This window comes from Amphiura filiformis, chromosome 2 (genome assembly GCF_039555335.1).
Source record: "Amphiura filiformis chromosome 2, Afil_fr2py, whole genome shotgun sequence".
In the NCBI taxonomy this organism is placed as follows: domain Eukaryota; kingdom Metazoa; phylum Echinodermata; class Ophiuroidea; order Amphilepidida; family Amphiuridae; genus Amphiura; species Amphiura filiformis.
In genome coordinates, this window is record NC_092629.1 from 53,744,982 (window position 1) to 53,759,555 (window position 14,574).

The 14,574-nt window shown below is 40.0% G+C and overlaps 1 protein-coding gene across 1 annotated transcript in view; it reads right to left on the minus strand.

Annotated features, from left to right (window-relative positions):
* The window catches only part of LOC140146379 (uncharacterized), a 91,375-nt gene that overhangs the window by 18,778 nt on the left and 58,023 nt on the right, over positions 1 to 14,574 (minus strand). Inside the window, 11 exon segments of the mRNA XM_072168212.1 lie at positions 392 to 451; positions 2,045 to 2,197; positions 2,719 to 2,910; positions 4,775 to 4,977; positions 5,311 to 5,518; positions 6,437 to 6,991; positions 7,542 to 8,586; positions 9,290 to 9,432; positions 10,049 to 10,102; positions 11,370 to 11,492; positions 12,411 to 12,526. Of these exon segments, the coding sequence (XP_072024313.1) occupies positions 392 to 451; positions 2,045 to 2,197; positions 2,719 to 2,910; positions 4,775 to 4,977; positions 5,311 to 5,518; positions 6,437 to 6,991; positions 7,542 to 8,586; positions 9,290 to 9,432; positions 10,049 to 10,102; positions 11,370 to 11,492; positions 12,411 to 12,526 (2,852 nt within the window).

Below are 14,574 nucleotides of genomic sequence, written 5' to 3' on the forward strand. Positions count from 1 at the left end.
TTGGAAAGAGTCAACAGTAGCTCGTATAATACTCCTCCAAGTGTCTCAACCTCAGCTCGCTTTGAATATAATTTGTTTGCACAGAAATTTGAATTTTCGTGTTTGTCACCAGAATTGAAAACACTACCCCTGTGGAAGATTTGGTTGAAGTCTTCAACAGAGGGAGTATGAGTTTCAAATAGAATAGACAATCGGGTAACTTCCATTTGAAATACTCACTCCAGTTGTGGAAGATACAGGTAAAACGATAATACAGGGGGAAGTTTGGGTTTCAAAATGATTAACCTTGACCAATTACATTTGAAAAACATACTCCCCCTGTGGAAGATATTTCCAAAATTTTCCACAGGGGTGGTGTGGATTTTAAATGGAATGGCCCAATGCTACATACTTGCAATGGTTGCTCCCCGACCTGACACTGAACTCATCTGCTTAGCAGTTGCAAAGTCCCCTGCAAAAAATTGAAAGAAAGGAACAACATATTAAGCAACAAAAACAATAAACTCTTGGTCTACGGACAGATGGACTTGCTAAGTGGGGATCGGTCGGTCAAGATGTTTAATTTTTTTGATCAAAGAGGCTAAATGAGCCTTAAAAATCTTTGAAAACTTAACAAATCTAAACAAAAATTAGAACAAATTATTTTTAAATTACGTTTTTTTATACAAAAGAATTCGTCAAAATAAATCCACTTTGGCCAAATAATAACTGGTTTTTATTGCATACTTCTAAAAAGAATGCAAAATCCGGGGTTTATTTCACTAAACTTTACGAAGATTCATAAGTCTCAAAATTGTTTGTAACTTACGAAAGTTTGATTTCACTAAACTTACTTACGAACGGTACCCTTCGTAATTAATAGGGATTTACTACAGGAATCCTTCGTAAATTTACTTCTAGTATTGGGTATTCGTAACTTTACGAACGATTATTTGAGTTACGTAGGGTTGAATTGGACCCCTGGTTTGGACCCCTTTTTGGAAAACATGACCTTAATCTTCCACACAGGGAGTGTGAATTTCAAATGGGGTTATCTGTAAAGTTGACTCTATTTGAAAACTGCACCCCCTGTGTGGGAGATTAAGGTCATGGCTTACATGAGGGGTGTGTTTTTCAACTGGAATAGCTAAGTCGATATTTACAGGCATGAAATCTTGTCTTGAAAAAAACCAAAAAAACAACTGAAAACCATGTTTTTTTACCATTTTCTGTGAATTTGATTCAAAAATACCCTAAAGGCCAATTCCACCGTTACGGACGTTACAGAAACATGCAACTTGCAACTTTTAAGTGAATAGCACACATGTTTGCTGTTAGGATAACACTTTATTTCTTAGTATGCTACTAGTACACACTCTAATGTTCAATATAATGAAGCAATTTTGTTTTGGCTTTCTTAGTTAATTAGCTATAGAAATTAGAAACGAGCGTTACGGACGTTACGTGAAAGTGCCTGCCTTTTTGAGAGATGGTACATATCCTTAAATCTCCATTCAGTTCTGTGTTTTATTTTTTTCTGTTAACTATATTGAGCAAGCCCTGACTCCATTCTATGTAAACATGAAAAGCAAGTTTGAAATTAATACTCCTGTATCGTCCTACACTGTTGATTTAGCGTTATGGACGTTACATTTTATCTCAAATGTAACGTCCGTAACATTTTTCATAATGAAAAAAAACTGTCAAGGTGCTTCCTCAGATTTTTTTCTTTACTATCTTGAAGTAGGTCTGACATCAATCTATGGAGGCATGATTACCAAATTTGAAATAAATGCTCCTGTTTTGAGCAATAATGTTTCAAAATTTTGTTACGGACGTTACAAAAGGCACTTTTGGCATGGAATTGGCCTAAAAAACAATAACAACAAAAAAAACACGGAAATCAGCTAAAACGATGAAAATTTTCATGCCTTTTATTTCATTAAATTATTTTTAGGTCAGTGTTTCCAAGTGTGAGAACCATTTGTTTTGTCCTTGTCTGTCGGCAATCAGGCATGCACACAAACATAAACACATACACGAGTCCACCCACTTGACAACAAACCTGCGATAGTTTCTTTAGATGTACTGAACGCACTAGTATCACACTGGCCACGAATCATCGGGTTGTTGTAATCACCGTACTGAGCCATATGACGTCCCATCAACAGAGCTGCCACGTTCATATCCATCGGTGAGCCGTGTCTTTCATAAGCAGCTGGAAATAGAAAGCAATTATAACATGTAATTGTGACCCGGATTCACTACGATTTCCAAACCATCATTTTCCAAAATTTTGAGGTCAATTGCACCAGCTGTTATATTAGAAGTGAAATGTTTCACAATGGCCCATAGAACGGTATGTGGTATACCACAATTGGGGATGAGGCTATCGCTTTTTCTTTCCTAACATCTATATGGAATATGTTTTTAGGCCTAAAATTTCACTGGGATTAGGAGAAAAATTTCTTCTCATGCCAAAATCTCCATGTTGATAGGAAAAAGTGGTGGTGGTGGGGTGAGGCTGTCGATCAGGTCACCCATCTTTAATTAAACCTTTAAACAAAATCTCAAAATGAAAATACCTTTTTGTTTTGTGGAATTTTGTTCTATTGTACAACTTACGAGGAATGGCAGTTTATAAAACTACGTAGTTATTCTTAGTGCCAATGTGGACCCTCAAACTAAACACATAACTCACTCAGTACCCTTACAGCAACTGAAGTAAATCATAAATACCTCTTAAAGCATGTGGATCATATACGGGAATCCCTCGTACATCATACGGATGCGGCGGTCGTACCATCTGGTCAGGCCTCATAGATGTACCGTGGATGATAGAACCGCCCTCGTACTGTCCTGGCGCACGAGAGACAGCAGACTCGTAAGTGATGGGGGTCACTCGTTGAGACTCGTGGTTGATGGGAGTGCCTATGTAGAAGGTGTACAATAAGTGTAATTAAACTGTGCATATTGCATTAACATAATATATAGCTATAAACATGCCCCAAAGATACTTTGTGCGCCATTTTACTTAAGGGATCTAGAATGAGCGTTTATTGCGTTTCTACAGTATTTTTTGAGGGACATGAGAGCACCTCAGACCTATCGAATTGCATTCTGAATACGAAGCATGTCTTTCTGATATCAAATAATTTTCATTTTTTTGAAAATCACAATATAATACAAATTTTATGACAAATTATGAAAATTTAATATTTTTCAAATTTTTGATATATAACAGTCCTCAAGTAAATTATATAAATCTAATGATATATTCTTAAAGTGTATGTAGCTGGGAGGAAAAGCCGACGGTCAATTGAAAATTTTGACCTTTCATATTGAAGATATGGATTTTTTCCTAAAAAGACCTAATTTTTTTTGGTGTTTTTGGGATAAAAATCCATATCTTCAATACGAAAGGCCACAATTTTCAATTGATCGTCGGCTTTTCATCCCACCTACATACACTTTAAGTATAAATCATCAGATTTGTAAAGTTTACTTCGAGTACTGTTAAATATCAAAAATATCAATTTTTAATGATTTGCCATAAAATGTGTATTACATTGCGAATTACAAAAAATCTAAATTATTTGATATCAGAAGGCCATTCTTCGTATTCAGAATGCAATTCGATATGTCCGATGTGCTCTAATGTCCCACAATAAATACTGTCCAAACGTTCATACCCCTTCCCTTAAGACTACAAATCCAAAAACTTGTTGCAAAATGGAAAGAAAAAGTCCAATAATGTTCTACACAATTTGATCCCAAATTGGTGTCAACAGCCAAAAATATATGAATGGGGCAAGTCTTGTTCTATTCTCATATCACATAGTGAGAGTTCTAGATTTGCAACCAATCACAAGCAAGATCCATTTAAAGATGCATTACATCATGGCCAATTTTAGTAGGCCAGAAATTGGCCTATCTTTACATAGACACCCGTGTTAAGAATGTTAACCGTAAACCCCATATTGTCAGCCTGCTGCAATAATTGCCTAAGTTATTTTTCTAATTTGGAGAACAAGTACAAAATACAGTTCAAGCATGCACTTATGAAACATATAAACTTATAAACATATTTATTCAATAATCTTTGCACAAAAACCAATGATACAAATTAAACGGAATAATCAGAAATATTATGCATGCTTGAACCATACTTTGCACTTCGTTCTCAAAATTACAACAACAAAAATGAACTGAGCAATTATCGCAGCAGGGTGATAATATTGCATTGTTCAATTACCTTAGAATCTGCATTTTTTTTAAATTCAAAGCAAAAATCTGCATTAATTTTTTAATAAAAAAAAAAAAAGTTTTCACAGCAACAAGATGTGACCAAAATAAGCCCTTTCGCAATTTCAGAAGTTCACTGTGGTTAATATCCATGAGAAAAGAGAGATAAAAAACTCAATCGCCTCCATTGACGAAGCGTGTGATGAACCGTGCCTGAAAGGGATTCCCCAATGATTTTGCTCTCCCTCTTTCACACTACTAGCAGTTTCTAGCTAGCGCATCAATACTTTGCTTGTCTTCTGCAGGTGTTCAGAAGACATCAAGACTCAAAAGTATGAAAAACACACATAGGAAGTGTTTTTTACAAAGTGCAAAGTTCACCCTCATTGAAATACTTTGGCGAGCTTGAGTCTTCAATGTTTATCTCCAATTAATTCCGAGCATATTACCCCCAATTCACTTTGATCCCAAATTGCAGAAAGGGCTCTTGAAGTGTTATAAATTCATTCAATTTTGTAATGCATAAAATAAAGATCTCCGTAAGCCTCACCTCTAGTGATGGATCCCTCTGACGTATGTGCCGATAGCGGCGTTCCCCTTCCCACAGGTGTGGGTTCTCTCCTTACCGGTGTCCCTTGGGTGATGGAGCCACCAGACCCCTCCTGTTGCCTTGGGGACCCCATTGGTGTGGCCTTCATTAGGCCTTCATATGGAGATGATGATGGAGGTCGGGTTGAGTGGCTATCGTACCTACTGTAAAGAGAAGCAATTGTGCACATGTTAACATTTTAGCCTAAGTACAACCTTAGTGGACTGGAATAAGCTAGGTTATGTTGAATGGACAAATATGTAGTTTTCTGGACTTCTCATAATATGTGTATTTGGGCTATTCCAATCGAAATCCATACCCCTACAGAAGACATGACCTTAATCTCCCACACAGGGTGTGTGGATTTCAAATGGAGTAACTCATTCAGGTAACCACATTTGAAATTCACACTCCCTATGTGGAAGATACAGGCAATGTCTTCATACAGGGGGTGTATGGAGTTCAACTGGAATAGCCCATTAAAGCAGTAAGCTTACCTTGTAGGTGATGTAGTGGCAGCAGTGTACACAGGTGTTCCCTGGGTAATAGACCCGGCATGGTGCTGTTGGCTACCCAATGGCACGGCTTCCTTGGCCTTCATCGGTTTGGGTGAGGTCTTGTTGATGAGCGGAGGAGGTGGTGGAACGTTGCTTGATTTTGATGTGCGTGGTAACGGCCTGCTCGGCTGCATCTGTGGCGGCATACCTATAGTACAGAGATTTGTAAATGAAGCCATCAGTTTAACCCTGGTCTTACCAGGGGACCGGGTTGTAGCTACACTCAGCTGCAATGTTAGCATTGGAGCCCACCACTCAAGAGTCCAAAATTGCACAATTATTGAATTGCATGAATTAGTCAAGAATTTGATCAATTTTGACAACAAATTGCCAAATATGCAAGATTTTCATCAAATGCCCAACCAGCACTAAAAATATCCTAGCTACAACCCTGCCGGGGGGAGGGTGTAGTTTTTTAGCAGGTTCGTCATTGGACAAGTTTGGAACTGTCAAGCTTTCGTCAGTAGTAGCCCCGACTTCTTCAGGGCAAAATACCTAAGAATGAGACATGTAGGCCACATCTTGCCTACTGATAGCTCTGAAAAGACCTGTTCACTGAAGACTGCCTGCCCCTTGTCAACAGAGAACTTACGTAGCAGATAAGAGAGGTCTGCTTGTTCTGTTTACAAAGAAGTCGTAGCTACTCTTTACGAAAGCTTGACGGCAAACCCGCTAAAAATTTACTAATTGTTATGAACTCCCATCATAAATGCTATCCACAAAATGCTCAAAGACCTTAAATAACTCTGGCTATATTATATTCTCAAATTCATCCCAGCCGCTCATTTTGGCAGGAAAAACTGACCTGCCAACTTATTGGGGGTAGGTGGGTTCATCAAACATGGAGAGGGGGAGGGGAGGTTGTTGAGGACCAGTGATATTTTACTTATGCTCAAGATTACATATAAGTACTTTATGTGATACTGCCTTCAAACTTGATTAAATTTCAATTCATTTTAGCCAAAAATCTGGTGAAAATTGCATGTTTTTACTATTTTTAGCCAAGATTTAAATAGTATAGATTGTTCTGCCATGATTTTCAAAATTAAGACCGATTCATGCCTACCTGCTGGGACAAGAGCAAACGGCGATGGCGATCCCGCCCGTCCTTGAAAACCCCTGCTGTCTCTCCCACCGCTACTGCTACTCATACCTGGCGGAGACGATACTCTTGGTCTCTCTCGCTCTGACGAGTACGGATCTGCCTCTCGATGCATGCCGTGAGGATGCTCCAAAGGGTGGCGCTGTCCGGGATACGTCGCCGCCTGCCTACCGGCTACGTACGGAGGGTATCGATCCGGATGCGTGCTCCCGATTTCATAAACATCCTGCTGTTGCTGGGCAAGCTGCTGCTGCTGTTGCACTTGGGAGGTATGGGCAATATGAGCCGATATGTAATTAGACGATCCCGTCCGTGGTTTTGTGGTGCTGTCAATGGAGTCGGCTCTAGGGGGCGTTTTGTTGCGGGCGTGCTCAACGTAGTGGCTATCGGGATGTCTACCCTCTTCAGCAGGTTCTTTGGTATCTTTAGTAGATGCAGCGGGGCTTTTGGTAGATTCCGGTAGTCCTGGGGTACTGCTGCCGCTCTCTCGCTTACCGCTGCTTGGACTGTGTGCTTTACCTACATGAAATAAAAGACAGTATTTGTTACTATCGACCCTCATTTGAATGAGGAATAAAAGTCTGAAAGTACAAGAAATCGGTATACTAAAAGTAAAAATTTCAATTTAATGGACACAGCTGCCAACAGCTGTACACGATGCGACCGATTTCATATGTCGCGTATTTCAAAGTACAACACGAACGCACGACCATGGATACAATAATGAAAATACTAACCAATCATGAGTGAGTTGGGAAGGTTGGATTCACTTCCACGTTACGCACACGCGGGCGTTCATCACGTGTACGCAGAGAATCATCAAGCTTTTGACAGCTGTATTCATTCAATTGAAATTTCTAGTATACTGGTTCTCAAGTACCTGGATGTTTCAGTTGTATCACGGCACTGCTTATAAATCTTCTCTGGGGCAGTAGGGCTGACAGGGGATTAAGCTTAAAATTGCCAAGAGATCTAAAAGCTCTCTTTTGATTGGTTACTGAGATGACTATAATGAACCAATCAGGGGCCCTGTAAGAAAGGCAATAGTGTCCATATGGATTTAACTTACCCAGATGCTTATCAATAGCAGAATCAATCAGGTCCCTGATATTGTTCACTCCTCTTGTGCCTCCTCTGCCCAAATACTCTGCAAATGTTATGTTCCTTCCGCTCGACTCGGGCGAGTTATCTCGTTTCCCACCAGCGCACGAATCCTTTGATTCTGGCTTCATCGCAAGTTGCTGCGACGACGACAACCCGCTGACCGACAAATCTTGTGCACGTGCACCAGGGTCCGCCGGGTTACCGGCAAAGAATCGTTTTTCATCACTGGACGACACTTTGTCTCCAGAGGGCGGGTTTCTTGGAGGCGGTGGCTGCGAAGACGAAGCAAACGAATCACCAGCCACTTCGTTAAGCACCATATCCTGATGGTGGTGATCTTCGTCGGCGCTATCGGTGGCGCTTGAATCGTCATCGTCACGCTTTTTATCAGTACTGGCGTCAGGGAGGTCGAGTTCCTCCTTTTTCACGACATCGGCTGCCGATGCTGCTGCTATGCTGCCAGGCAATGTCGGTTCAGTTTTTATTGTCACGTTGCTCCCCCCGATAGCACCTTCAACTTTGATTCCTAGTTTCGTATCAACGTCCCCGTCTTGAGTACTAGACAATCCTGGTTGCGGCAAACCGGAAACATCCGGTTTCTGATCAACTTCCATTTTGATTTCCTTCTTCACCTCTACATGACTACTCGCCAACGTCACTACCGGAGCAGCGGTCGCTGTGGTGACTGTCGTTGCAGCTGTAGTTGGTTCCGCCGTCGATGCCGCCGCCGGCGCCGACGACACCGCTGTCGTAGTCACCGTTGATGTTGACACTACAGTTGAAGTTGCAGACTGCACAGGCGTTTCTTTCCCTTCCGCCTTAACTTTGTCAGATTTCCGCATGGGGTCGTCGTCGTTATCGCTACTGGCCGTGTCCGTGCTGTCGTCATTGCCGTCGTTATCGGCATCGTTGTCATCGTCGCTTGACATCATGGATTCCTCATCGGACATGGCTGTCAGTGTGGATGCAGAGCTCTCTGTAGTGGACACTTTGTGTTCCCGTGCAGCTTGCTGTGATAAAGACAACAAACAACGAATAAATTACGTGCTTGTGATTTTTGTATAATGCCGAAATGGGCCATTCCATTTAAAATCCACACTCCCCCTGTGGAAGTTTCAGCTTAAGTCTTCCACAGAGGGAGTATGAGTTGTGAATAGAATAGACAATTGGGTAACTTCCCATTTGAAATACTACTCCATTTGTGGAATATAATAGGTAGAGACATAATACAGAGGGAGTATGGGTTTCAAAATGATTAACTCTGACCAATTACATATGAAAAATATACTCCTCCTGTGGAAGGTATTTCCAAAATCTTCCACAGGGGGAGTGTGGATTTCAACTGGAATAGCTCAACTGAGTAGCACCCAAGGCAAAGATGCTCCCCTCTGATAACACAGTAGTACATTGGAAATGGTTTCAACGTGGGAGTGTATTTGGCAATATGCTGTGATCTCAATAATAATAATGACGCCATTAGGTCACTGTAAATCCCCCACCCCAGAGATCAGTGCTACCAAGTTTACGTTCATTAGTATTGATACTTTTGGAATCAATTTTACAAAACTTTTATTACAATTTAGCACATACACATACAGAAAGAAAACATGACTGCATTCTGAGTAAGTTCAGGCTAGAGAAAAACTTAAGTCTTAATATCTTAAGTGCCACTAAAACGAATGCTTCCAACTTATATTTTTTTTGAGACTTTACCTTTTCTTTTCTATATTCCTCAAGTAGCTGCTCCAGATTGAATTTACGCTTGTAGTTGAAGTAGAAGTTCTTACACTGCGCCTCAGACTTGGTGCCAACCATCTTGGCTATGGTGGCAAAGTCCTTGCCATGTTGACGTAAACCTGAAAATGAGTGGAAAATATTTCAGAAAAATCTACTACAAGGCACAAAAATTGTAAGTCCCCCTCAATGAGGCTTTGGATTAGAACCAAAGAGAATCAACTCAAGTCGTTCAGCACGTCATCATCTACGTCGCACATTCCTGACTTCTGTGGTGAGCCAGGGGGCTGATGGTCGGCCCTTAACACTGCGAGTGGTCAACGGAGCATGCTGATCGAGTGTCTGTCGGAGGGTATCATTATAGGTATCAAGAAGACTATCGACAGTCAAGTTATTCATGCTAAGGGACAGCACACACAAGTCGCTTTCAGTTGTTACTGCGCGCCTCAATAAAGTCCCCACTTACGCTCGTGCAAACTCACATAAGCGAGTGCGGTCTCGAATTACGCAACGCGCAACTGGCATAGGTTGCTGCGCTAAATTAACTTCGTGCATGCCATTCTAAAAAAGTGCACCCAAATTTTTCATTTAATAAATTCAGGCCCTGATGAATAAGGCAACATAAAGGATTGTGGGTAATATAAAGATGCCGCAATTCTGGGCTTGGATCATTAAAAGTTATGAGAGATCTCTCATTCCGAATGGACCTTTAATGTTCACTTCACCATGACAACATACCATTTCTGGCTACGTCCATTTCTTCCTCAGTCCAGCGAGAAGTTTCTGATGTTCCTGAAGATGTGCAAAGAAAGAGAAAAAAATATTGATATAGAAAAGTATACTTCAAAATCTCTCCACCATGTTAACAACAACAAAGCAGTTTCATGGCTTTTTTCGGCTACATAACCATATTTAAGCTGAATTTATACTCTTTTGCAGAAAAGCGATTTTCACGCATGCTCAATGTTTACTTACATTTCCAGAGCGTCAAGCTGATCAATCGATTCAAATCGCGGAGGCAAAAACGACGTCGCTTTTGCAAGTTGAAGAAACCTCAACTTCCCAGCGATATCGCTTGACACGTGAATGCGTCAACCAATCATATACAACCAACTGGATCTATTATTTTGCTAATTAATTTACCTTTCTCAATTTTAACTTTTGGTGATGAATTAATTCAAAGCAATAATTATTGACAGCAACTCGTGTTTTAAAATATTTTGTGGCATTTAGAATATTTTAATTGTCGTCTGCAATCGCTATCGCCGTGATAAGTATAATGCAAAAGCGACAGGCGATGCATCGCAAAAAGCGATTAATCGCATTTTCAAAAGCGATTAATCGCATCGCTCGGCGATCGAGTATAAATTCAGCTTTACATGTTGGATTCAGTGTTTCTGGATAGCAACATTGTTTTTCAGCGTTTTTAAAAATTGGATTTCCCTAGATAGTGGTAAATTTTTATGGTTATTTGTCTTGTCTTTAGCGTGATATGCATGATCGCCCGGTAGCCTGAATTTGTTTTAAAAAACGTTCCAAGATGGGTTGAATCTGCTATAGAGATACATATGTCCCACAAAAGATAATACCGAGGACATGGTGGCTCAGTGGTTACGACCTTGGACTCATAATCCGAGAGCTTGCTGGATGTGCGTTGGTTCGAGTCCCCGTCCCACCACCGTGTTGCGCCCTTGGGGAAGGCGCTTTGCCTCACCCCACCCAGGTGTAATGGGAAGCTGTTAGGGGTAGTCACAGTCGTTGTACTGATGAATCCTGCACCAATTGTAGGCGCAAACATGGTTCCGACATATTCTAATAACGGCGGAATAAATGTAAAGCGCTTTGAGGCTGTTTACGGCAAAAACGCTATATAAATATCTACATTTATTTATAATACAACCTCAAACAAACAAAAAAACAACAAAACAAACAGCAACATACAAGACGTCATATTCAGAATAGGGAAATCCTGCTGGGTGCTTCGTTAGCGGTGCGATTCTGCCCTACCCACTGTTAGTGTATAAGTACAGCTACACCACCCTTAGCCATGCTTATTTACCTTGCTCATTGTTATCCTGTGGTGTAGACACCACTTCTTCTTCTCCTTCACCTTCTGTTCCAAGTTTCCGTGCAATACGATTGAAACACGCTGCGCAACATTTGGTTATCTCTTCTGTTATACCTGAAAATAAAGCAAAAATAAAATTTCAGCCATGAACTTCCACAAAAAATGTGAACATCCATATCAATAAGATACACATGTCATCTCAGTTACTATACCATTTGATTTAGCACCCTGATGTGGCAGTGACATAAAGTGTTGAGGCAGCCTTTTCGTGCAAATTACATGCAGAATCTATTAGGTCATGCATTTTGAACGAAAGCTAGCAATTTGAAGCTGCACCCAATGAAATACGCACTGAAGTCAATGCCCCATCACTCAGGGTGAAAATGACATAGAAGTGGGGCAAAGAAAGGCAGCTTGTTTCTGCATGAGAAACTACAAGAGGAGAGCCAGCGTCACACAAATGATAAATGAACTCGGATGGGACTTTTGAAAGGGGGTAAATTTCATAATTTCACGAAAAAAAAAAAAAAAATCAAACTGAAATGAAAAACTTGATCTCAGGATCAATGACTTCCAGTTCACTTCCAGGTTTGCCATGTCATTTTCGGCAATTACCAATGGTGTGTGGACCCTGGTAAGCCTACTTACACAAAATAGCATTGAAATTTCATTTTGGTTGGCAAAAATGGAAGGCGGTGTTTATCTGCAGGGGGCGACTATTTAGAGAATATACGGTACTCCTGTTTCCTAAGAAACTTTGTGTGAATTAAACAGGATTCCCACACTCTTATCTAGTCAGAATCAAATAAACAGCATATGGAATAGGCATGATTTCTAGACCATCAACTCTGATACTTGCAAACTAAGATCAGGAGAATCATTGCAAGCATTTGCAGCACTGCACCATACTGGAGTGACCCTGTGATCTGATATAGCAGGGATATCAGCAGGAAGCACAATCCAAATGCCGGTTATTAAAGATGGTTACAAGAAAGACCTCTGTGGCCGACAAAAGATTCATTTTGCACTTACCTAATTCTTCAGATATCGTCACTCGTTGGTCCTCAGGTATCTCGGACCACTTGGCTGGTAATGGTTTTAGTCTCTTTACCCGACGCCTAGGGGTCTTACATGAAGGCACTGGACACCTGTTGAAAGCACACCATGCACAAACAGATAGAGAGGTTATTACAAAGTTAAAAAGTGTGTATTATGTACAAAATAACATTAATATCTGTCCCTCTTTCTCTGTATTTGTATGCATTTTATAACATTTTAATGTATACATATTAAGGGCTCGGATAGTGACGTTTTCACATATTTTTTGTGAGACCTGAGAGCATATATCAGACATATCCAATTGCATTTTGAATATGAGGAATGTGCTTCTGATATTATTTTTTTTTTTTTTAATTTCATGATTTAATACACATTTTATGGCAAATGATTACAAATTGATAATTTTGAAATTTAAAAGTCCACAAAGTTAATTGTATAATCTAATGATATACTTCAAGTGCATGTAGCTAGGAGGAAAAGCTGTCGATACTATAACCAAATTAAGGAATTCTTGGCCAAACTGGAACACTGTGAACGCTAGTGGTTCTGCGATAAACACACACGAATATAGGGCAGGTACAGAAGAAAGTATACACGCGCCTTACACTGCGTACACGATTAGTACACTATACATGGACGCAACACACATGTTCCAGTTTGGCCAAGAATTACTTAATTTGATTATAGTACTAATTGTAGACTATGGGTTCATTGGCTTGTTCTATTTGAAATCTAGAAGATTTAAGGAGAGTTTTCCACAGTGGGAATATGTTTTTTTAATGGAATAATTATTTTGAAACCCATACCCACTTGTTGGCTTAATCTGTATCTTCCACAGCTGAAGTATTTCAAATGGCAGTCACCCAACTGTCTATTCTATTTGAAAGTTGAAACCCATACTCCCTGTGGAAAGCTTTTATTAAATTTTCCTGAGGGAGTGTCAAATTCAAATGGAATAGTCCAATATCTGTATCAAGTTCATCAATTTACATGTACAATCACTATGAAAAACAAAAACCACATCTATTCACCATAGAAGTGATGATGTAACAGGATTATCTACCATAGCAATAGGTTATAGCAATTTTTGAACATATTGCACTGCACTAGTATGTTCATATGGTACCTCTACATTGAATTCTAGATGTCAAAGAACAGGGATAAAGTCCTGGACCGTAATTCTACAGAATATTCATATCATGCTATTTACTCGCACCTGTGAATTAGTATCTTTGAAAAGAGCGGTATTGTATTCAATCTATGATTACAGAGACACACAGGTGATGAGCGCAACCTGCTTGTAGTGCAGGGCGACACATTCAAAAATGTAAATCTGTTACATCATCAATTCTACGGTGAATATCAAAGATATACATATCAATACTGTTACTACATAGTACAACAATTAAGCCATGCATTTTGTCTCCAAAATATACATTTTGCCATCACAATTTGAACTGTATTACGTCACATACAAGGATATTGTGGATATCGAAATGTGGTTTGAGGGGGAGATAAGGGGGGGGGGTTAAGAAAAAGAAAAAATATCCTTGCCACGCTGAAAAATGTTACATGTTATTCTGTCATATAACAAGACCTACAATAACTATACTAAAAAATGCTTCCTGGCTCTCTGCCACAAATAAGTGTGCCACAATCCCCCTCCCATCAAACCCCCCCCATACAGTCCTCCTACCCCCCCCTATCTTCAGCATAATAACCCTACCTGAATGCAACATCACATGACTCCATGTTGGGGTTCCCACAAGGGTCCCTTCACGAGAACTCCCTAAAAACAGGCAATATTCTTTGTCTGTCCCTCCGATTCAAACACTACAACAGTGTATTTTTAAGGCTTCTATATACAGTATTGTTCAAATGGCAAGATTATGACTTTGCATATTGCCTTGTAAAAACCAACACCTATAATAGGACTGGGAAACAGAAATAGAATAACCCTGTTTAGGTACACAGTTCAGTAATTCACATACATTCTGAGAACTTTGCTCTGATGCTGTGTGTTTTGGGTTCGAAGCCTCATACCCACATGTTGAAAGACAGTATTTACATATGTGACCATCCATCTTAAACCGCTTGTAAAGTCGGCAAATTGTATTTCGAGTTACAGTGCAAAATA